A 23,378-nucleotide genomic window follows, 5' to 3' on the forward strand; every position below is an offset into this window, starting at 1 on the left:
CAGCCACACTAAAAGCGAATTCCTTTGCTCCCGCTGCGGTCACACTAAGTCCGAAGCTTGATTCGCCCTGACGCGCGTAACGCTTTTTTCCCGCATCACTTTCCTCCACTTTGGCGCTGAAAAAATCTGCACAACAAGAAGAGGATGCACCAAACCGAAATTGCAACCGACTGCGACTACTGCACCTAAGCCGGATATCGAAATCAACTATTATTTTACTCATATAAGTTTGGCATCCATGTAGAAACGAATAAAAATAGTGCGCGAACTGAAAACCCGTTAAAACGAGAATGGGCCTAGCCCAAAATAAAACTTTTTCGTTTCTTTTGTACCGTTTATTTAACACAATCAATTAAAATAAAACCAAACACAAGATTTACTCAAAGTAAATTGCGTTTAAGCTCGACTACAATAAATATTAATGTGAAAATTGTGCAATAATTAGAAAAATTTCTGAAAGAAATTCATAAGTGCGTTATTCGTAAATTGCATTGTTTGCAAATGCAAAATGCAAATGTTATGCAACTAAAAGTTACAAGTTAAAACATACAAAAAGTAAACAGAAAATTAATAACCAACTGAATTGCAGTACATACAGATAAATGTATATATATGCGAAGGCATGTGTGTATATAGAGCACTTTGAGACCTCGAAACAAGGACTTCGCCAAGGACTACGGATTACTACACTTTGCCGCCAAGCTCTTTGGCTGGCTTGAAGGAAACCCACCAAAATTAAGAAAACCTAATCTGAAACAAAGTCGAAGCGCGGAACTGCGTACTCCCACCTGAGCCCCACCCCCCGCCTGGAAGCACCTGTGCCCGGAAAACCAGAACCCCGGGCATTCTCAACCACGCACGCAAGCGCAGGATTCTGGGAACCGTCGAGGCATCCAAAAGTTCGATACTAGTGGAAAAATTTGGGAGCCATCGAAATTACTTTTGCTTTGATTCCGCCTTTTGTTTCAATCGCCCAGCCGAAAATGTGGAGGAAAGCGAGCAGGTTGGTCAGGGAAACCACCTCGTGGAAAACGCGTCGTCAGGGACAAGCGGAAGCCCCATCAGCAGCAGTAGCAACAATAAAACCATCGACCAGGACGAGCACGCCGACTGCCCGCGGATTACCCATCATCATCACATGGTCGCAGCTCGCTGCTGTTGCAATGCTCCTGCAATGCCACGTCTGTCAAGGTGAGTGAGTGGCACCCATCCTCCATCCGCGTGTCCCGTGGGTGTCCTTCGAAGTGTCTCTGTGTGGGTGCCATTGGACAGCGAGGGGTCAACTTATTAGGAGCGGAAAGGTCACCAATTGATTCTGCAGAATCGGAAAGAAGATGCATAATAATAGCAGGGAAGGTCGCCAATTAATGCTGGTCTATTTTAAATCCAAATCATTCCAATTCATTTAATAAAAAAATTGGAGTTTGTTCAGTAATCCTGCACAGTGCTTCACAATAATTTCCTTTCTGTTTACTGTGTGACAATTTAATTAAACATTACTCATACGACCTGTAGGTCAACTATAATCCTCTCTTTGAACTTGCAACCCCATTTTAATATGTAAGATTCACAGAATTTCAACATTTTTAACATTTCGGTAGAATAGCTTCCATGCGAATTGAATTTATTGATGAGGCAGCGTGCAAAACACTTTCAGTTTTTTTTGCTGTCATCATTCATTAAGAATGCTGAGATAAATGCTGTCTTGTGGCTTGTCGGCACATCCACCAGATGGCTCAATAAGTGCCAAAGCCAGGTCGCAAGTATGACGAATTTGGCCTTAGGCAACTTGGTTAAGAGTGAATACTTTAACGAAACCTCAATTAATTCGAGTGCCGCTTTTTTTCGCCGAACCTCAAAAACCCTCGAGAGTTGCTCAATCTCAATTGAGGCTTGGCGAGTGCGAACTCAATAAAAGGCCGAATGTATCGCAGATGACTTAGGCTCCGGGCCATGATGTACTTTTAATGAGTTTTCAACCAGAAAAGTAGCAAGTTAATGCATCATCTTCATACGTTAAGTTTTCCTTGTAATGCCATAAAAAACTTGGCTTATAGCTGAAAAACAAATGCCTGTACAAGCTATTAGCACCCATCACGAGGCTGCAATTAAAATCGAACGAAACGTCTTGCAAGATTTATTATACAAAGTACTTAACTTTTTTAAGCAAATACCTCAGTTGTATTTAGGTTTACCTTCAGTTCGTTTCTAGTTTTCATGTCATAGAAAATTAAGGCTGTCTTGCTAAAGAAAAAATATCCAAAAGATAAATGTGCCACGATTTTCAGTGCATAAAGACTCCAATTATATCAATTATCACCGTTCAAGATAGTTTGTTTGCAACATGACACGTTGTACGCTTTCAGAATTTGGGCCAAAACTCGTCACAGTCAAGATCATAATTACCAATTCGGCATTCCTTAAAGAAAGTTATATACAACGAAATTCATTGGCATTCTTTTCGAGCTCTTCACACTAGTTTTGTTGTCTTTTCCCCCCAAATTTAGCATCGTGCGAATAAATTATGCAAATGAGCGACTCTAAATCAAAGCATACCCATTGTTTTGCATATTTTAAAACTATGGCTATGACTACTTAATTGCCATAATTAGATGGTCCGCGCTTAACTGCCCAGTGACGTAATGTCAGTGGGGTTCAATGAACCAGAATTGGTCACGCAAAAACAAAAAAACACAGACCTACTCAGGTGCTAGAGGTACTAGCAATTTGAATGTGGGAACGAGAGTTTGGCCAAAAGCTGAATGGTTGCTATTTTGAAGTTACCCATTGTGGGTTGAAACTGCCAATTACTGCCCTGCGAAGCAGTTTAAATTCGCGCTCTTTGTTCATATCTTCTAGCTGACTAATGAGCCCACTTTCCTTTCGATTTATTTGGCATTGCCCGCGACATTTACTTATAAATTCAGAGCAAACTGTCGGCGAGCAGGGAAATGCTTATTTATGGCCCGAAATTACTCTTCGCATTATGCAAAACACCGCGATAAGGCATTAGAGGGGCCAATGAACCGCAAACGAACTATGTAAATCATTCATATCTCGGCCGAGTGGTACTGCCAAAAAATTCGGGCATGGTGATGGTGTAATGTGGAAACCGGTTGACAGACCAAGTAGCTTTGTACTTGGCCCGCACAGTTCCCAGGTGGAAACCGTCTTGGCCCAAAACTAACACACAAACAAAAGTGAGTCGGCGGCAATCTTGTCGCCCCAGTCTCGCACTTACGTAACCGACTTACAGCTCAAAGAAAATTAAAAAAAAATGAAAAACGAAAAACGAATATAAAAATGAAATTCATGCGAACTGCAGCCGGTTAAAAAACCAATGAAACGCTTGACTTGCCGTCAATGTAAATTAAAAAGGCCAGCTAAAAAACGAAAGTGTGTCGAAATCGTTGCAATCGAGCGGTCTTAAAAGTGCGTGTCTCGTCTTACGCATGCGAATCCAGTTACCAGTAAATATATATACATGCGACAAAACTCATAAATATGTAATAATGAAACCAGTTTTTCAACAGAAGCTGCCGAATGCGTGCACAATACAGTCGATTGTTTGTTTTAGTACAGAAAGCTGGGTTAATAGTTTTTTAGGAAGAAATGAAACAATAAAATGACACGTTTTCTTTTTTTTTTTACAAATCTCAGAAAAACAATCAACAAAACACACATTTGTCAATTGAATTGGTTAACTAGAGTTCATTTTAGCTGGAAGGGTCTCCAGAAATTTGTTTAAATGAGCATCAAAACTTAAACAATCGATTTTCGTTGTTTAAAATCTTAGAATATATGAGATACCCTGTTTCGAAAGCGATGAGATTAAAACGCATCCGGTTGATAATGATGTTAAGCTCTGGGAAGCGAAAAATGGATACTATTAAATTTGTATTCATTGGGGAATGCTTCCACCATGATAAAGTAAAGTAAACACTTATTGAAATCGTCATGGGACTTGGGCAGATGGAATAAGCAATTAAAAACTCCATCGTTATATTCCACTTAATGTCAGCTTTGCGCTGGCACTCGTTTATGAACAAGATCCGGTTCCAAATGATAATCAGTGTCAAATGTTTTTGAATTGCTCGATACCATGCGAATTTGACTATGAATGAAGTTGAGCAATCCACCCACATAGTCAGATTCATAGGTGATTCGCTCCAATTTCAACGGGGGATCTTTATATGCCCACATATGGGAAACGGAGCGGCCAATTAAACGTCGTTGGCCATTTTGGTAACATTCCGCTGGCCCATTGAAGTTGCCCCATTGATGTTGGCAGTTGGAGCAGCGGTGGTGCGGTTCATTGAATTTCAATTGTCCACGGTGGGTGGTGCAGTGGTGCAATGGCACGACCGCAAACATCGACAGACCACAGCCATAACAGCGAAAATATCAAACTGATTTGTTTGTGCAATGCTGTGCTTACATCACTACACTTCCTTTCCCTTTGCACTTTCGGGGAAACATGAACATGACTTGGCTGTGCGGAATTAGGATTAAAATTCAGCTAGATAAATTCAGTTAGATAAATACGTTCCTGTATGGTAGGGTTTAGCTTTGATCAAGGACTGGCATCAATTGCCCTTTGATAGGATGTTCCTGGAAGATATTGTAGTTAATACAAAATTAAATAAACCCTCGAAAAACATGTCCAATTACTGACCAATTTTATGTTTATTAAATTTCGTTTTGTGCGTAACTGGAAAAGTGCAGTTTTTGACAAGCTTATCGCCTGTTTGCAGTCCGCAGACTGACTGTTTTTTTTTTTGAGTTCCTGCTGCCATGCCAATGTAATCTACTTCACACCAGCAGCCATATCAAATCCACGCCATAATTCCGCATCCCCGGTGTCCCGCATCATACCATTCCATATCGCATATCCCGTATACGCCGGGGGTGCTCGCAATTCACGTGTGTGGAGCAGTTCTAATGCCGGGCAGATTGTCGAGCAATTTGCGGCGATTAAATTAGCTCAAGCGTGCCGCTGAAGAAGCGATGCCCATCCTGCCTCCTGTTGCTGCAGCTGTTGTTATTGTCGTTGTTGTTGTTGTTACTGTTGATGCTGGCGAAGGACTAAGGTATTAAGTGGGTACAAAATGCTCGAAGTGGAGTTTTCAGCTTTGGGGGATCTGTGTGCGGTTCCCATGTGAAATCACCACCATAGCCGAATCGAGCAGACAGAGCGAGATGCGACGATGTCCTTGCGGGTGTAAAGCTGCCACGCCCCTTCGCCCACTGCGATGCTGCCGCGCAAAATGTTCTAATCTCCGCGCCGGATTTACACATTGCTTCCCCGGCAGCCAGCCACATTGAAACTTTGTGTACATATTTGAGTTTCATTTCGTTTGTGGCTAGGATTCGGCTAACATGAAGTCATAAAATTGAAATAAATATAAATGCGAGTTGCGCTGATTTCCAGCTGAGCGGACACGCCCACTTCTAAGACGGTGTGCGGCGCCCACGCAGCAGGAAGCACACAAATCTCCCAGGAGTGTTGGCGTCACCCGGGCGCAGATAGCGCACCACAGGACGCACAGGACTTAAAGTCCTTAAATTACAAATTACGGGCAAGGAAGTCCGGTCAGGACCGATATCCTAGAATTCTGAAGTTGTTGCATACTTTTCTGGTGCACTATTACCAACACTGCGCTAGAAATTCCCAAACAGTTCTGGCAGATCCCGCAAGGAGAGCCCAGAATTGGGCGGAGAAAAGCATACTTACCTGGCGTAGAGGTTAACCGTGATCACGAAGGCGGTTCCTCCGGAGTGAGGCTTGGCCATTGCACTACGGCTGAGTTGACCTCTGCGATTATTCCTAATGTGAATAACTCGTGCGCGTAATTTTTGGTAGCCGGGAATGGCGTTCGCGCCGTCCCGACATTTAAAATAAATATTGAAAAGAAAACGCTTAGTTTTAGTTAATAATTAGATTGATGAAGTAGTTAGTGTGGAAGTTAATTTAAACAAATGTCTTTACCACTAACAGCTAGTTTGCGCTTTTCCCAATCATCGATCATTGAAAGGGAAAAAGAGGAGGGGTTTTTACGAAATCCCTCAACATCCCCATTCCATTCATCCATCCATTAACTGCCTTGGTCTTTTTTGCTCCTCCTTGGCCAAACCAAACGTAACCGGTCCAGCCTCCTTTTTCGCGCTTCCTTATTTATTTATCATCATTTATTAAACGCTCTCGCTTGCCTGCCAAGAAAGGAGTCAGTCGTCGTCGTCGGTCCGAGTTCGGCACAAAAAATTGTCGCTGTCAGATTACGTTGCAATATTGCTTCCAGTTGCCATATCCTGCCGACTTTCCGCCCAAATTCACGCTGCGAAGGACGAGAGAAACGTGAAATCGAAGGGTCGGGCGGGGGTCGTCCCCTCCCAATTCTCTTGGCTTTGACACAAGCAACAATTTACTCGGTTTCAGGTTAAAGTCATATCGTTAGCATTAACGCTTTTTGATTTTTATTGAGTCAGCTAAATTTTATTCGATTTACCATCCACACACACACAGACACACCGAACAGGGGCGCACACACACACCCTCGCAGTGGGAAAGACAAATACAGATGTACCAACAGCAGCATCCCCCGTCAGAAGACCAGGGCACAACATTCCTGGGTAGGAATATTTCCGAGCTTTAATGAGGTTGGGCCACCAACCAATGAGTCCTTCGCAGGGGGAGGACGACCTGCTTTCCGCCCAACGTCCCCTTAACTTTTTCGCCCGGGAAGAGTCTATTGCGGAAGTAAATGAAAATTTGATTTGGAATTTCGTGTGTCCTGGTCGTGCGTGCGTGCGTTACAGGATCTCAGCCCAAACCAATGAACCCAAACCGAACGAATCCCCGAACGACGCGGATGATGATGTTGATGACGACGTCAAAGTCGAAGATGGGCATGTGATAAAATAAATTACGGGCAGATTAGTGCGAATTTAATTATCGTTTGTTCCTTTGATGTCGCTAAGCAAATAAAGGGAATAAATATGATGATGATGCAAACGGCAGTTCTAATAACATTATTTCCGCATCCAGTTAATTGCGGAAAATGTGTGCGAGTCTGTGTTGGAAAAATTCCTACCTGCGGCTATCTGAATTTTCCAACCCCTAGCAGTGCCTACTTTCTCCTTTCACTCGCACACAGTGCCTATAATTCCCAACTGGTTCTGGCTGCTTGCCTATGGAGATCCCAGAGTTGAGCAGCGATAAGCATACTTACCTGGCGTAGAGGTTAACCGTGATCACGAAGGCGGTTCCTCCGGAGTGAGGCTTGGCCATTGCACTACGGCTGAGTTGACCTCTGCGATTATTCCTAATGTGAATAACTCGTGCGCGTAATTTTTGGTAGCCGGGAATGGCGTTCGCGCCGTCCCGACATTTAAAATAAATATTGAAAAGAAAACGCTTAGTTTTAGTTAATAATTAGATTGATGAAGTAGTTAGTGTGGAAGTTAATTTAAACAAATGTCTTTACCACTAACAGCTAGTTTGCGCTTTTCCCAATCATCGATCATTGAAAGGGAAAAAGAGGAGGGGTTTTTACGAAATCCCTCAACATCCCCATTCCATTCATCCATCCATTAACTGCCTTGGTCTTTTTTGCTCCTCCTTGGCCAAACCAAACGTAACCGGTCCAGCCTCCTTTTTCGCGCTTCCTTATTTATTTATCATCATTTATTAAACGCTCTCGCTTGCCTGCCAAGAAAGGAGTCAGTCGTCGTCGTCGGTCCGAGTTCGGCACAAAAAATTGTCGCTGTCAGATTACGTTGCAATATTGCTTCCAGTTGCCATATCCTGCCGACTTTCCGCCCAAATTCACGCTGCGAAGGACGAGAGAAACGTGAAATCGAAGGGTCGGGCGGGGGTCGTCCCCTCCCAATTCTCTTGGCTTTGACACAAGCAACAATTTACTCGGTTTCAGGTTAAAGTCATATCGTTAGCATTAACGCTTTTTGATTTTTATTGAGTCAGCTAAATTTTATTCGATTTACCATCCACACACACACAGACACACCGAACAGGGGCGCACACACACACCCTCGCAGTGGGAAAGACAAATACAGATGTACCAACAGCAGCATCCCCCGTCAGAAGACCAGGGCACAACATTCCTGGGTAGGAATATTTCCGAGCTTTAATGAGGTTGGGCCACCAACCAATGAGTCCTTCGCAGGGGGAGGACGACCTGCTTTCCGCCCAACGTCCCCTTAACTTTTTCGCCCGGGAAGAGTCTATTGCGGAAGTAAATGAAAATTTGATTTGGAATTTCGTGTGTCCTGGTCGTGCGTGCGTGCGTTACAGGATCTCAGCCCAAACCAATGAACCCAAACCGAACGAATCCCCGAACGACGCGGATGATGATGTTGATGACGACGTCAAAGTCGAAGATGGGCATGTGATAAAATAAATTACGGGCAGATTAGTGCGAATTTAATTATCGTTTGTTCCTTTGATGTCGCTAAGCAAATAAAGGGAATAAATATGATGATGATGCAAACGGCAGTTCTAATAACATTATTTCCGCATCCAGTTAATTGCGGAAAATGTGTGCGAGTCTGTGTTGGAAAAATTCCTACCTGCGGCTATCTGAATTTTCCAACCCCTAGCAGTGCCTACTTTCTCCTTTCACTCGCACACAGTGCCTATAATTCCCAACTGGTTCTGGCTGCTTGCCTATGGAGATCCCAGAGTTGAGCAGCGATAAGCATACTTACCTGGCGTAGAGGTTAACCGTGATCACGAAGGCGGTTCCTCCGGAGTGAGGCTTGGCCATTGCACTACGGCTGAGTTGACCTCTGCGATTATTCCTAATGTGAATAACTCGTGCGTGTAATTTTTGGTAGCCGGGAATGGCGTTCGCGCCGTCCCGACATTAATAATAAATGCAAATTCTAATTTAAATTTAATAATATGTAATAATATCTATGTAAGCTGGCACATACATAAGTTGATACACAAAAGATATTTTCTAATTATAAAAAGCAAGAGGATTATGCTCTCTTTTTCCTCTTATGAATTCGTGTAAATATTTACCACAACCTGAAAGTCAGTCAATCATTTGTCCATCCATCTCAGTTATTCGCCAAAGCTGGCGAGACTACTACCTCGGAAATCAGATACAGAATGCAATGCACTGGTTGCCTGTGGTTACACGGACTGGAAACCCACCCCCAAGGGCACTTGTCGAGCGGATTGGAGATGGGATTAGGTTGGGATATAACCAAGGGGCGAGACGGCCGGGCTCAACCCTTTCTGATTTGATGGTTATATGCAGATTCGGATTTTGGGCAGGAGCCCGAGGCAAAGGGGATGTCCTGCTAAGTATCCTTGGCAACCCGTTAATTTATAGGGCTTATGTGTCTGCGATCCTTTCCTCTGCTAGCTGGGCATTAGTGGATTAAAAGCGTTTATTGTCTTCGATGTCCTTGGGACGGTACACTACGACGAATCTTTCGGCTTTCGTCGAATTCAATTGACAAAGTGACTGGCCTGGACACTCAGCCACGCAATGTCTGCCGATTTTGCTGTGCGTTGCCAATCAATTTTGCTGGGAGAACCTGGCAACAAGTCAAAAATAAAGCCATCTGCTTGGCAACTGTCTTCGTGCTCCGTTTCCTTTTTTATCGGCTGCTGGAAATCTTATCGCCTCCCAGTGACGAAATATCAGGAGACGAACGCCCCAGACACATCCACTCAGCCAGCCAGAAAGATAGACATGGCCATTGAGTATTATTTGTTCCACCCTCTCTCCCTTTGATTTCCACGAAAATCCATGAACCCGAGCCAGGCAGCAACCAAACATTATTAACAACAACCATCGGTGGTCGTGTGCCGGGCAGCCTCAGGCGGTGACTATATCGGGGTTTTTCCTAGGGCTTTTCTCTTTATTTATTGGTGGTGGGGGGGTTGTCAACGTGCTCGTCATCACTTTGTATAAATATCCTCGAGCACGTACATACATATATATATGTATATGCCATTGGGGCCACGTGCTCCGTGGGCCAGGACTTCAGAGATTAATGCACGCATTAGTTGATTTAATTCATATTACGCTTTTGTTGTTTCTGTCGTCGTGGCTACCAGCCACCATTTACCATCGACCATCTACCATCTTCAATTGAGACATTCTGGGGAATTCCCTGGCAACGATTGTGGGTTGGAGCAGCTTACGGCATTGCGATTTAATATCGAACTGAAATTGCATCCCCCTTGGCTACCCACCTCTGCTCTGACACCTATCAATTGGAGGCTGTCTGCTTGTTCCTGTTCTTTTAAAACATTTGGCATACATTTGCATTGTTTAGTGGCAAGTTCCCTGGCAGCCAAGTCGAGCTTAGCATTGAATTTCAATATATTTCATGGTTTTCAATCAATTTCATGGCGCAATCCCAAAGGGAAAGGCATGCCAACAACTCCCCCGGGGACTTGTCAAGAGTTTTGGCAAACAGAGCCAGTTCATCATAGTCATCTTCATCGTTCGCAGCCATCATCCACTGGCAGAGCCCATTGGATGGTTGGAGGCACATCGTCACGGCAGCAACTTTTTGTATGGCAAAGTTCTTTCGTCTGAGGATTAATTTGCAAAGCGGGCTTCGCTCTTTGTCCGTGTCCAGCGATTTTCTTGAGCCTCCGGATTATGAATCCCTAGCAGAGATTGCAGCTAAAGCACCTGCAAATGCAACGCATTGAAGTCTCGTTCGTCCGTGTCGCCTCTGTGTTTGTGAATGAGGTGGAAAACTTATTTTTTGGACGCTCCGTTTCAATTAAATCTGCTGCAACTAACGATCTCACAACCCGTTCCTTTCATCCACAGCCGCCGGACGAGCTCCACCGGAACCCTACTACGGTCGCTATATCGGAGACTTTACCAACTTTGCCCATGGCATCAAGGTGAGTTTTATATTTCATATAAATACTGCCTGCTTGGGCAACATAAGCTTTGCGAAATTTTGCGTAATAAGTAATGCTATTATGTTTTTTTTTACTATGCTTTTTAAGCATCTTCAGTTATTTTGGTTTAACAAAAGTAAATTGATTTAACAAAGTAAACTGCACGAAAGCCTGTTTGGTAAATTTGGTAAATTTTAGTAATTTGCTTTAGAAAGTATAGTACTATATCTTTAAACTATATGTAGTTCAAATTCAAAAGTTTCTTCTTATGAACATTGGATTCCTACTCTTTCCCCGCAGGGTCAAATCTACGCGGTGGACGAGTCGACGCTGTTCGTCAAATCCTTTGCCTACGACGGCACCGGACCGGACGCCTTCTTCTGGGTGGGCAGGACGCCGCGGCCCAGTCCCGATGGCTACATCATTCCCTACCCGGAGGAGTACACGGGCATGTGAGTATAGCGCAGTGTCAATAATGCACTCCATACAATAGTTTCCACACACTGGAACTCACTCATTTTTGGGGCTAGCCATTGATGGTCGGGCTGGACCTTGTCCAAGATGGAAATGGAGATGGCGATGGTGATGGAGATGTGCTGGCTACTCGAGCGCAGCAGGCCATTTCCTCAGAACGTGAGCGAATGTTTGGGCAAATGTATGCCCTGCCGACGTATCCTTGCAGACTTTACGTTACGCACGGCTGACAATGAAACCACTTTCAAAAATTAAAAAACATTTTTCATCTCGACTGCCATTTGTGCTCGTTGTCGTATTCCTTTTGCCATCCGGCGCCTTTGTGGCCCAGCAAGTTGCCGTTGGTGGTGTCGCTTCGTTGCCTCCTAATGTGAAAAACTCATTTATTTCTTCACGTTAGATTTGCGGTCACATGTGAGTGTGGGGCAGGAGGCGTTCCCCCCAAACCCCCCAAAAAAAACAGTCACAACAACAGTAAACAGCGAACAAAGAAAGCCGCAGCCGAGAAAGTGGGGCGTTGAAAAGAGATAGCGAAGTTTCAGCCTGTGGTGCGCTACTATTTACTTTGAGTCGCCACAAGGTTAAGCCGCTCAACTCAACTATTTACCTTGCCAGTCTCCTTGCGCCGCCACTTGAACGCACTAAGCGGGTATTAGCCAGGTCCCCGCCCACTGAAAATCTGCACCACCCACTTTTGCCGCTACTTTTCGGCCTAATCCCGCGTTGCAGCCAAGACACGCACACACAATTTGACGTCATTTGTCCGCTTAGGAATCGGGCATTGCATATTTCATTATCACAAACAATGCAGGCCCAAACTAATCCCGCCGCCCCATCTTAATTCCCAGATCCCCATGCATATGTCTATTCCTAACCACTTTGCGCCAGCTGTATTCCAAGGCAAAGGTAAAGTGGCTTTCCACTTGGCATTGACATTACCTCTGGTGAATGCTGTATTTCATATTCATGGTTTAACTGGGCTGAATGAATGCCACAAATATTTTTTTTTCAAAGCGCATCCAAAACACGTACCATATCCTTATGGTTAGCCCATTTTTGCATATCCAATCTTTGGCAAAATATTTCCGCAAGCCCAAGAATAACAGAGCGCATCGTGCGAGGCATAAGCATAAGCGATTCCCGAAAAGCGGACTCCCATCTCCCCTCGTATTCCCAGTGCGCAGTCTCCATTTCGAATCCCAAATCACGCTCCCAAAACGAAAGCGGCAAAGAAAAACCTGAGGATGTTTACGCACTGGATTTCCCCATGCGAAAATTTGAAATGCTCGGCGCGGTTTCGCGCTTGAGAAATCGTTTGATGATGTGTGTGTTCGTTGGTTGGTTGGTTTGAAACCGATGCAGAAGAAACAACCAAGGCGAATCCATGGCCCCAAACCACGGGCATTCATATTGTAATCGACTTTAATGCGTTTCATTGTTGATGCCACGTGCCGGGCTTTATTAGTTCAATGTACAACGATGCCATCGCCTCCATTTCCATTTCCCCATCTCCCATCCTTAGTCCTTCGTCCTTCCTGTCCTTTTGACAAAGAGCAACATTGTGCCAGGAGAGGGGATGTGGAGGTGGAAGCCCGGAACGCCGTAGCGATTGCACGCTTTTACGCTTTCAGACACATTACCCATACCACCCGTTTGCCCATGCACCTTCTGAAATGCGTGTTGGTATGGATGGATGGGGTGGCGCTGAATGGTGGGTGGCTGAAGGTCGACGGTGGGTTGGCAAGTGGTGTGGGGCGGACTGGTGTTAGCACGATGATGATTGCTGTATTATGCGGCGCACCGCTGCTATCGCAATCGCATGCATTTGAGCCAACAAATTGCGCGCGTTTATTATGTCTAATGATTTTCATGTATGTATGTATGTACGTATGTGTGTGTGTGCCATGACGTCGCCGAGCGATAATTGATAAATGCAACTGATTGGCATTGGGACAGGTTCTGCTGTTGGAAACCGAAGCACCACAAACGCAGCTCGATCCTCATCCTTCCGATTGACGAACGGCAAGTGACAGGCATAAAACTGACTTCCTGCTAAGCTTTTCGGGCAGGCCAATCAGCGTTAATTATCACAACTGCTTCTGGCAGGCTTCCTTGAAGGGCTGCCAATCCTGATGCATCGCGAGATTTTCCGGCACACGGAAAAAGTACAAGGAATATATCCTTGAAATTTAGATTAGATTTGATTTCTATTCTATATAACTAACTATAAACAATAATCTAATTGTTTATCTTATAGCTTCTGTTATTTTAACCAAACAAGTTGTTTAAGCTTCTAAGAAATAAACTTGTAAAGTGTACCTATATTTTTCTGAGTGCCCTCTTGCTTTTCATGCTGCTCACTTCTTTTTATGTTCACGCTCGTTTTACCTCCCCGCTGAAGTGGGTGGCGTGTTAGGGTGGAGTGGAGTGGGTGGCTTGGATGGGGCATGTGTCACAATGGATGCATCGAGCATAAGTAATTAAATTAGAAATTTTTGAGAAGCATAAAAGCGACGCCGCGCTGATTAACGCCCGTTGCCATGACAATGAGGATGATGCTGTTGCCTTCGCCTGCCGCCGCATCCCACCACCCACCGCCCACAACAACCCCCACCCCCTGGCTGTTGCTCATTTGCATCTGCAGTACAAAAACCCCGCCTGCTTCCTCCGCCACCTTGGCGCTTGCCTTCTCGCTTAGCGCTGATTTATGCAGATTTCATTAAAATTTGCTGCATGAAAAGTAGCAAAATGAAGTTTTAGTTTTGTCCTTCATTGTCGAGCGGGCAGCCCATTCTTTAGCTCCGCCACCCACCTACCCGGATCATCCTTCATTGTGTTAATCAACGTTGACAGCGCAGCCGCAACACGAACAACTGTTTTGGCTGTCGACTGATTTCGCCCCTGGCTGATGTGCCAACTGCCTTTAACTCCATTAAGCACCAGAAAGTTGCCGGATTCATTCGGCATCCAACCTAACACCCCCATCCCATTCCATTCCCCCGGCTATACGTGTTTTCTGAACTCAAGTAGTTGCGCCTGTTGCTGTCACTTCACCCTCAGTGCGCTCAGAAGTAGGCAATGCTTTTCATTTTCACACCTTGCGGGGTTTGCATTGTCTACGATCTTTTCGCAGTACTTCCATTTAATTTCATTCAAAATTTAAATTATTCAAAATAAAATAATATAAAAATTTAATATAGATCTGGATAGAAGAATAGTATATAACTATTCACCAAGCATTTTCCGCTAACTAAGATATTTAGCAGCTCCTTAAGGAACCCCAATCCTTATGCTTATTCAACAAGCCGCCCTTCGCTCCTAAAATACTAAAAGCCGTACTAATTATTATTGTTGTTGTCGTGATTAATGCCCCCGACCACGGCACTTTAATACAAATTTAATTGAGTAGTCCGGGGTACCCATCCGTCTGCGGTGTGTCAGTGACAAAAATGCGGGGGCGTTGGCTTGGCTGCGGCGCTTCGTCACGGAAACATGAAATATTCATAATAATTTTAGAATATTTTCGGTGGTGGTTTCCCAGTGGGCTCTGTGCTCAGATTGGGGAGGGCGGGGGGTTGATGAGTTGGCGGGTTAATGGGGTTGAATGCTGGATGGATGATTGGATGGTTGGGCTGTCTGCTGAGTTGGCGCGTTTTATTGTCTGCGAAATGGCCTCGATTGCTGTGCGTTTTGTTTATCGAGCGGGAATGCAAAGTGCCAGTCAGCAGGCGCAACAAGTTGGCCAGTTTAGTCTTAGTCAATGGGCCAGCACACATGAAAAGACGCCTGTGCGTGCTCTTTGCACGAACCTACAACTGAATTCTAAACTAATTGGGTGAAAGTGCACAGGGACTTATGTAAATATCATATATGTGGCTGTTCAACCAGCTGAACGAGAGCAATAAAATAAAATCGATGCTTGGAGCGGGCCAGCCAGCCAGTCAGCCCCAAAGTAATCCGAACCCAAAACCCAGCCTGAGTGCATCAATAAATGTCGAACGGAGAGGTCCTTGCCAAGTGGGAGGACAAGCAAATCAAATAAAGCAACAAACATATTTGCCAGGCGGAAACTGTAATGGAACTAGGAATCGAAAGCAAACAGAATTCGAGCAACTGAAGCTGGAGGACTGAAGGACCGAACTACTGGAGACAATGGACCAATCGCTTGGGGTTGCTGCCATCAGGAGCGGGACATATAGCGTTTGTGTATCCAGCAGATACATTTGATGCACTGTTGACACAGAGCCATTCAATTTGTTTTGGCTCATTAGAGCGGTGGTGCAACTGTTGCTGGTGGACCAAATCTGGACACGACCTCGAAATGGGAACAAGGATCTTGGACCTCTGTCATTGTGTCAGTTCAAGGGTGTTGGCTAAGTGCTTAGCCGTGTCTAATGCGGATTGCGTGGCCTCCGTCGACATTCATTAGACGTCGACCTTTCCACTTCAGCGACTGACTAACCGCCCAACTGACTGATTGACTCGCCACTTGGCCCAGTTGCGATAAATCGATCCTGCGCCGCCCTCAAGCAGCTCGTCCACATCCCCGCCAAGGATGCGGCTCTGCCATCCGCGACATCAGATACAGATTCATCTGGGCAAACAGTCGCTGACTGCTCAGCCCCCTTGGGATTGGCATACTTAGACTTCAAGTTGATTATTAATATACCCCGGGGCTGCTGCTCCGCCCCGCAAGTGAAATGAGATGCAGTAAGTGCAGTAATGGATATGTAATCATCGCAAAATCCACATGATTACAAAAGCCATCGCTGCACTTGGGTAAGCCAACGAAGGGATTATTTTCATTCCAATGCCAAGGTATCTTTTAGGTTTCCAAACTAAGTGGCTTAAGAGTAAATCTTCTACATATATACCAGCAGAGCTTGGATTCGCGGGCTTCATCTGTTCTATTAACTTAAATAAATAATATAACTATGTATGAAGAAGATGAATGAAGATTTAAATTGCATTAACACCATGCACTTGCACTATTGAATGCTGAATGCTGAAAGCGAAGCCCAAAAAAGACGCTAATTGGCTGAAGCTTAAAGCCGCTGGCAAAAAGTTGTAAAACCTAGTAGTATTATTGTAGTACAATAACAATTCATGCATTGGAAAAATGAAAATCGCATCGGGAGGAGGGCAAATTGTGGGGCATGAGACGTGTGTAATGCCTCGGTTCGCTGCATTAGCCATAAATCTTCATCAGCGCTCGCCTCATAAATAATGCGAATATGCGAAAATGAGAAATGTTTTTGGTTTTGTCGTCGCTCGCCTGGTTTTTGCTTTAATTTTAATGACATCAAGTCGCAGTGTAACATGCATACAAATACTATATCTCACAATCGCGACCAAAGTCCGATCTATAGCATTTTCCTGGCTGGTTGCAAATCTGATGACATTCTGTTGGCCATTTTCCCCCTTTTAGCCTTTTAATTTAACCGAGTACCAAAAGGTTTCTTAAATTCCTAATACTTCTGCACATTTAATTGGCAATGGAATATAGCTATGGTTTTGTGTTTGCTTTTTCTAATAAGCTGTAAATATGGGTGGGCAGCACACACACACACACACTCGGCTTGCCTTGTACTTATAGTTTACTTTAGTATACCCTGGACCCCATTTAACTCTGTATCTCTGCATCTCTCTCGTTCCCGGCATCCGTCTCGCTTTCGGAACCACCCACAGGGATCCACCCATTCTGCAGGCGCACAACCGAACGGACATCATACTGCGCTTACCCATGGGCAAAAGGATTAAGGACATTCGATGGCTGTCAGTGTGGTGCAGACGCTTCACGGTGAGTCCTCGCTCTTTCTTCCCATCCAGCGTATCTTTATTTTTCAGTTTTCTTTTTTTGTTCGCTTTTCTTTGCGGATGGCACGCGCCATCCTCTCAGATTTGTGTGTGTGTACTTAGCCGGGCAAGAGCCTTTTTTGTAATTACATTTTTGTAATTTAACTGCAGCTGCACTAAGATTTTAGCATTGTGCTTTGCTCGGCTATCGATTATGGTCTTAATAGCTTTTCAAAATAAAAAAAAAATTAAATGGAAAGCTGGGCAGTTATTTGGTTTCTCCGCTCGCGTTTGTTTAAGAGTAAATGAAGGATTTGCCAAGGAAACTAATCCTTTTGTGCCGCCTATAATTTGGGTCAGCCGCCTGGAACTTTGTTTTCATTAGAGTTTTAGATTTTAATTACAGTGCTGAATATGCAAATTGCACTGTCCAATGTCCTTCGTCCACTGGCAATTATGTTTGCATTGGTCCTGGGAAAATTACTTTTGTTTAAGTTTCCTACGAGGAGGCGGCGAACAAGTGCATTTCCAGATAAATTCCCCAAAATTGGAATCGGGTTTTTTCCAAGGGAGTGGGAAACGGGGGTGGCTAAATAGTGGGGGCTGCCGTGGAGTTCGCTGCACGGTCGAATAAAAGATGGCGGCCGTAGTAAAATAAATTACAGCAGACATTTTTGATTAACTCAAGTGGTTGCATATAAACACACACACAGCCAGATGCCCAGGCCCCCCCACCTCACACAGATACTCACATGGATGGCGAGTCGTGTGTATCTGTGTGGCATACAGGGTGCTCCTCCGCGACTGTGTGTGTTTGCCTTTGTATGTGTGTGGGTGTACGCTGCCTTCCATTGACTGACAGCCAAAAAACTTCTTGGGGGCTGACTGCCGCACACCCACACAGTTGCACCCAGATTGGGGTTAGTTTGCCTCTGTGTGCGTCGGTGTGTATCTGTGTGCGAGCGTTGTTTGTGGAGTTTTGAGCGCGCATGCCCGATTTTTTACCAAGAGTGTGGGGGTTTTTGGGGGTTTGTGGGCGGTTGGGGGACAGCCCCTCACGGAGGCATACATAAACACACATTATGTACAAATGTTTTGGGTATACAACAACAACGCGCTTGTTTGCTTACTTAGAACCGCGTCGAATGTAGACGTGGTGTCGCGTAAAAATCACGTGTAGAATTTAAGACATTCTCTTAAAGTTAAAATTAAGGACTAGTTTATTCTTAATTATCAAAACAGGAAACATGTGCGATTCAAGCATTAAAGAATTTAAGCAATAAATTTAATATCGTCTCTTAAAGTTTAAAAATACATTGTTGAAACTTTTGAGACAATGCCGTTTCTAATGATGTAAAATTATTCGCTTCATATCAACTGCGGTGCGATGTAAAGTATGCATATATTATGTACGTAGAAAAATAACAACCACGCAGCCACGCCTTAACTATCAGAAAAAAACCCAACAATCATGATGTGCACGTTAACCTTTAATGATGATATGCCCAAGAAGTGAAGTCTAATGACCTTAACCCCCTTTTTAGGTTGATTTTGGAGAGGTGTTCATACCACCCAATCTGGATGTGCCCAAGCCACGGGTATTGCCCGAATTTAAGCGATTGGCCCACGGCCTACGTTCCAGCAACATCAGTGTGCTGGATGCCAAGACTTTCTACATGTGAGATTTGTCAGAAGTTTTGCAATTTAAACACTTTAACTAAATATACTTCCTTGTTTTCCAGACCCAACCTGCACTATGACGGAGCTGGACCTGATGCCTACTTTTGGGTGGGCAATGGCAGCGAACCAAACATCATGGGCATAAAGGTCAGTGACTCCAAGAAGATGCTTTCGAGTATATTTAACCATATATGTACCTTAGGTTCCCAATGAGAGTGGTTCGCTGGAACCCTTGCGCGGCTATCAGGGCGAGGACATTGAGATCCAATTACCGGGAAGTCTGACCGTTTACGACATCGATTGGCTGGCTGTGTGGTGCGTGGAGTACAGGCACAACTTCGGACATGTCTATATACCTCGGGATCTGGATGTTCCACCAGCCTTGGGACAAACCAAGATAACGGTAAGTGTGATAGTCCAAATCGGACATAGTTAGTGCCGGAACATTGCCCCGATACATATGCTAGCATTTGCCCATTTGCACACAACTCATAATGTATATCTCTTTGACTTATGCGCGCCGCATTAGCCTTCATGGTGGTATTCACCCGTGAGTACTAGACTTAGCCTCATGCATGTCCCGCTTTCCCAAGCCGACCAATCGCACTTACTCTGCCTCCATTTCGCATTTTCAGACCACGACGACTCCGCGTCCGGTGTACAGCAACTGTCGCGAGATCCTGCCGAATAAGCTTCAAATAAAGTGGGAGCTCCAGGGCGAGTATCTGCAGGTGGAACTATTCGGACGCATCACCGAGGATCAGTACATGGCCTTCGGACTATCCGGTGCGAATGGTCGAGCGCAGATGTCCCAGTCCGACGTGGTGGTGGCCTTCTACGACACCACGACCCGTGTGTTCCGGGCAGAAGATTACTTTATCTCGGACTTGTCCCAGTGCGATGGCCAGCGCGGTGCGTGTCCCGACGAAAGAATCGGAGGACGCAATGATGTGATTGTGTGTAAGTGTAAAATGAAGTACTCATAATAAAATCCTGTTAAAAACCCTTCTTTTCCTGCAGTGAGCGGTGATAGGAAGAATGGAGTGACTAGCATTCGGTATAAGCGCCTCCTGCAGCCCAATGATGCCATCTACGATGCTCCGATACCCACTGATCGCGAGGTGTCGGTCATTGCAGCAATCGGACCACTTAATGCCCGAAAGGAGGCCAATGCCCACTCGCACACCGCCAGTGATCACAACCAGGACGACATTCGCATCAACTTCTCGGCGAGGGTATGTTCACCCATCGAAAAATTTAAGAAATTTATAAAAATAACCTTAATCTTTCAGAACGATCATGCCTGCCAGAGTTCACTGTACGATGTTAAAGACGAGAGTGGACCCAGGCCATGGCCCACGCGCAAGATCGAAGGTGTCAGGAAGTTCCGTGCCAGCATTGGACCCACGGGCGGCAAACGCGGATATACCTCCATTACGGGGGTGCCCTCGTGGGGCATTGCCTGGTATGTGAACGATCTGCTGATCCCTGAAATCACTGTGGAACGTGGCCTGACCTACGAGTTTATCATCGAGGGCGGCAATGATCCTAGTCAACCAGCTAGGTACGTAAGCAAGCCACATTTTATAAGGACATTAACTAAAAAACATCGCTTTGAAAACAGATATCATCCGTTCTACATCACGGATTCACCCGAAGGTGGACTGGGTCAGAAAATGGGTCTGGAAGCACGAAAACAGAAGGCCTATGCTGGTGTGGAATACGACGAGGACGGCAATGCTATTCCAACAGGAGGTGAGTCCTCATCCAGACTGTGCTTTTACAAACTATATGATTCCCACTTATATCAGGTGGTCGTTATTGCGAATGGGAGCACCAGACCATTGATCGATCCGCAGAAATTGATACCTTCGAGGAGTACATGAAAACCTTGGTGTTTAAGTGCGAGGATGGTGAACCAGGTTATCTCAACTGGACGGTGCCCACAAATGCTCCCGATCAGCTTTACTATCAGGTGAGAGCGATAGTGCAAACGAAACGTTTATATAATCCAAATTCAACTTATTTTTCAGTGCTTTACACATAACAATCTCGGCTGGAAAATAAACGTCGTGGACATGGGTGCCTCCGGGGGATCCAAAGTCAGCAGTCACCAGTTTATTATTTACGGAATTTTCACAGTATTTAGCCTGGTTACTAGCCTTCCGTTTTTTGGTCACGTACTTGCCTGATAGTGCCAGTGTGTGGATTAAATTCTAGATGTCTAGACAGAATTTTCGACAGATGAGGTCCTGAGATCTGAATCCAGATCTTTGCATATCCATCAACATTACCATATCCCGCCCAAAATTTGAAGCATATCCAACTTCCAACTTCTCGATACGAATTTATATTTTTTCACACTAAACGCACTCGGGAAATTCATCTGTCGAGAATTTTTGGCCACTTGGCGACTTTCACAACCAGGCTAATATCATCTGAAAAACATATCTTGACAATAATTCGTAAGATGTAAAACTGTTGAAATTGTGTGTGCATGCGTGAGGGCCCACTGTACTGCTACAGTGGGCGTCGAATGGGTGTTGAGCCACCGCCGGAACTTGATCGGTTGTTGGCTGTAGATTTTTGTGGCTAGGCAGCGAGAACTTTTTGTACATTTACGAGTATGGAATTCTACTTTTTTACATGTATACTTATTAAATTTACTTATACATCTACATCTCTAGTACAGTAAAATTGTAATTTTTCTAGCAACTACTACGAAACCTACAAAGGCATGTAGATACCAGAATCATGTTTAATATGCGGTTCTATAAAAGCGTAAGCCGACAATAATAACGCGACACTGCGACAATAAATAAATGAAATTGAGTGTGTGTGAACGACACACATAAAATATCGAACAAATTAATTATTTGGGCCGCAACTGAAGCTCAATGACATTGTACAATAAGAATTATATGGATATAGGAAGGGCAGAAATCGATGCAATTTGTATGACAATAAAAGCTACACAATTGTGAATTTTGAAAAAGTTTCGCAGACAATACAATACTTTTACACAATTCGAATGTACTAAGAAACTAATGACAAATAAGAGAACTATGTTATTTAATGCTACTGACTACTGTGGTGCTTCTTGTAACGATATTAGATGAAATGTATGTAAATCAAACGCCACGTTTAGAATGGAATACAAGAATCCCCCTTTGGACGGGATAAAGTTTTTGTTATCAGATGGTTTTCTTGTAACTTTTTTAACTATATTTGCATAATTGGTGTTTTTATATAAGCATGATATATATATATTCGTATATGTTTACAATAAGCGATATGTTTATAATGGTAACTGAAGCAGAAAGACCCACAACTAAGATGTACGACAATAAGAAGTGGACAAATAAATAAGCTAGGTACTTCAGAAATATTTGGCAAGATATTGAATATGTAATATTATAACTGATAAATACGCACGCACGGCAAATCTTTTTGATAGTTGTTTGCATTCATTTTGGACAGTGGCTTGATTTAAGCGAAAATAATTCAGAATGAACTGTATAGCCGGAGTAAAAAAGATCGACATTAAATGAGCTAATTTAAATAATTGAACTAACTTTTCCTAAGAATATGAATGTATAAAACGCTATTGGACACTAAAGTTTGTTAAGTTTTTGTTGTTTTTGCTGTCCTTTGTTTCCTTTCCCTATATCAGTTTTCACATTGATGGCCACTATGCTGTAGTAATGTAAAAAAAAGGTACAGAAAAGTGTAAAGATCCATAAACTACAACTGTGGAGAGTTTTGATATTGACATTTAGAATGGTCTGGAGCAGGTTTATAAGTCGAATTGATTTTTGTATAGTTAATGCAGCTAAGCGCACAAAAGTCCAGATAAAACGAAAATGATAAGCGAATCAAACGATTTATAAATTAACTCTCACCTTTATATTCAATTGATATACATATACAAAAATACATATATACATACATTAAACAAAAGGCAAGAATATGACTTTCAAGGAATATCCCAGAATATAAAAATTTCCATGTCGATTATAACTTAACATCTCGTACTTAGATAGCAACATTTTTCTGCATTACCTAACGAAGTAATTTCATTAAAATAAAAATCGAAATCTCCAATTTAATAAATAGATATGTATGCATGAGTCGCTGGCTAAGAGGGTGAGGAGCAAACTAATCCATTTTTAAATGTTAATATACAGACCGCATTAGAGATCCGGCAAAAATCCCAATTGACGATAGCTTGCCACAACATTGGCCAGTTCAAATAAATGGTAGAGAATTAAAAGAATGATGTCAATAATAAGAAGCTTCACCTGAAGATAAATCAAAGGGCGTAACAAAAAGATCAAAAACAAATATTCTACAAATAAATTTCTGAAAACAAGGCTATGTTTTGTTTAAATGCTGTGGGACTTCTTCTAGGACTTTTTATGAAGCTGTTGCCATCCACACGGTTACCACAAAGACATTAGAATGGAATAGAATATTCTAATGTAAAAGTAACACCTTAATTTTCGGTAATATCTGGCTTTTTTCAAAT

The 23,378-nt window shown here is 43.7% G+C and overlaps 1 protein-coding gene, 1 long non-coding RNA gene and 3 other non-coding genes across 6 annotated transcripts; all 5 read left to right on the forward strand.

Annotated features, from left to right (window-relative positions):
- On the forward strand, positions 1 to 23,222 carry LOC6729294 (protein Skeletor, isoforms B/C). Of its 2 annotated transcripts, XM_016177349.3 has the most exons (14): positions 1 to 1,191; positions 10,824 to 10,900; positions 11,201 to 11,352; positions 17,063 to 17,174; positions 18,715 to 18,848; positions 18,913 to 18,997; positions 19,053 to 19,253; positions 19,380 to 19,400; positions 19,486 to 19,810; positions 19,871 to 20,085; positions 20,143 to 20,414; positions 20,475 to 20,605; positions 20,662 to 20,825; positions 20,884 to 23,222. In XM_016177349.3, exons 1-14 carry the CDS (start codon positions 984 to 986, stop codon positions 21,040 to 21,042), a joined length of 2,256 nt encoding a protein of 751 aa, XP_016035935.1. In that variant the 5' UTR covers positions 1 to 983; the 3' UTR covers positions 21,043 to 23,222. The 2 variants fall into 2 exon arrangements, with proteins under 2 accessions (XP_016035935.1, XP_016035936.1); XM_016177350.3 differs by lacking the exon at positions 19,380 to 19,400.
- LOC123327308 lies at positions 5,475 to 8,882 on the forward strand. The gene is made up of 2 exons (XR_006541960.1): positions 5,475 to 6,436; positions 6,524 to 8,882. It is a non-coding gene; the product is annotated as an uncharacterized LOC123327308 (long non-coding RNA).
- On the forward strand, positions 5,727 to 5,891 carry LOC120285102. The gene has a single exon (XR_005544415.1). It is a non-coding gene; the product is annotated as a U1 spliceosomal RNA (small nuclear RNA).
- LOC120285113 lies at positions 7,222 to 7,386 on the forward strand. Its single transcript, XR_005544426.1, has one exon. It is a non-coding gene; the product is annotated as a U1 spliceosomal RNA (small nuclear RNA).
- LOC120285122 lies at positions 8,717 to 8,881 on the forward strand. Its single transcript, XR_005544435.1, has one exon. It is a non-coding gene; the product is annotated as a U1 spliceosomal RNA (small nuclear RNA).
- Positions 23,223 to 23,378: the final 156 nt, after the last annotated feature.

This window comes from Drosophila simulans, chromosome 3R (assembly GCF_016746395.2).
Source record: "Drosophila simulans strain w501 chromosome 3R, Prin_Dsim_3.1, whole genome shotgun sequence".
NCBI lineage: Eukaryota > Metazoa > Arthropoda > Insecta > Diptera > Drosophilidae > Drosophila > Drosophila simulans.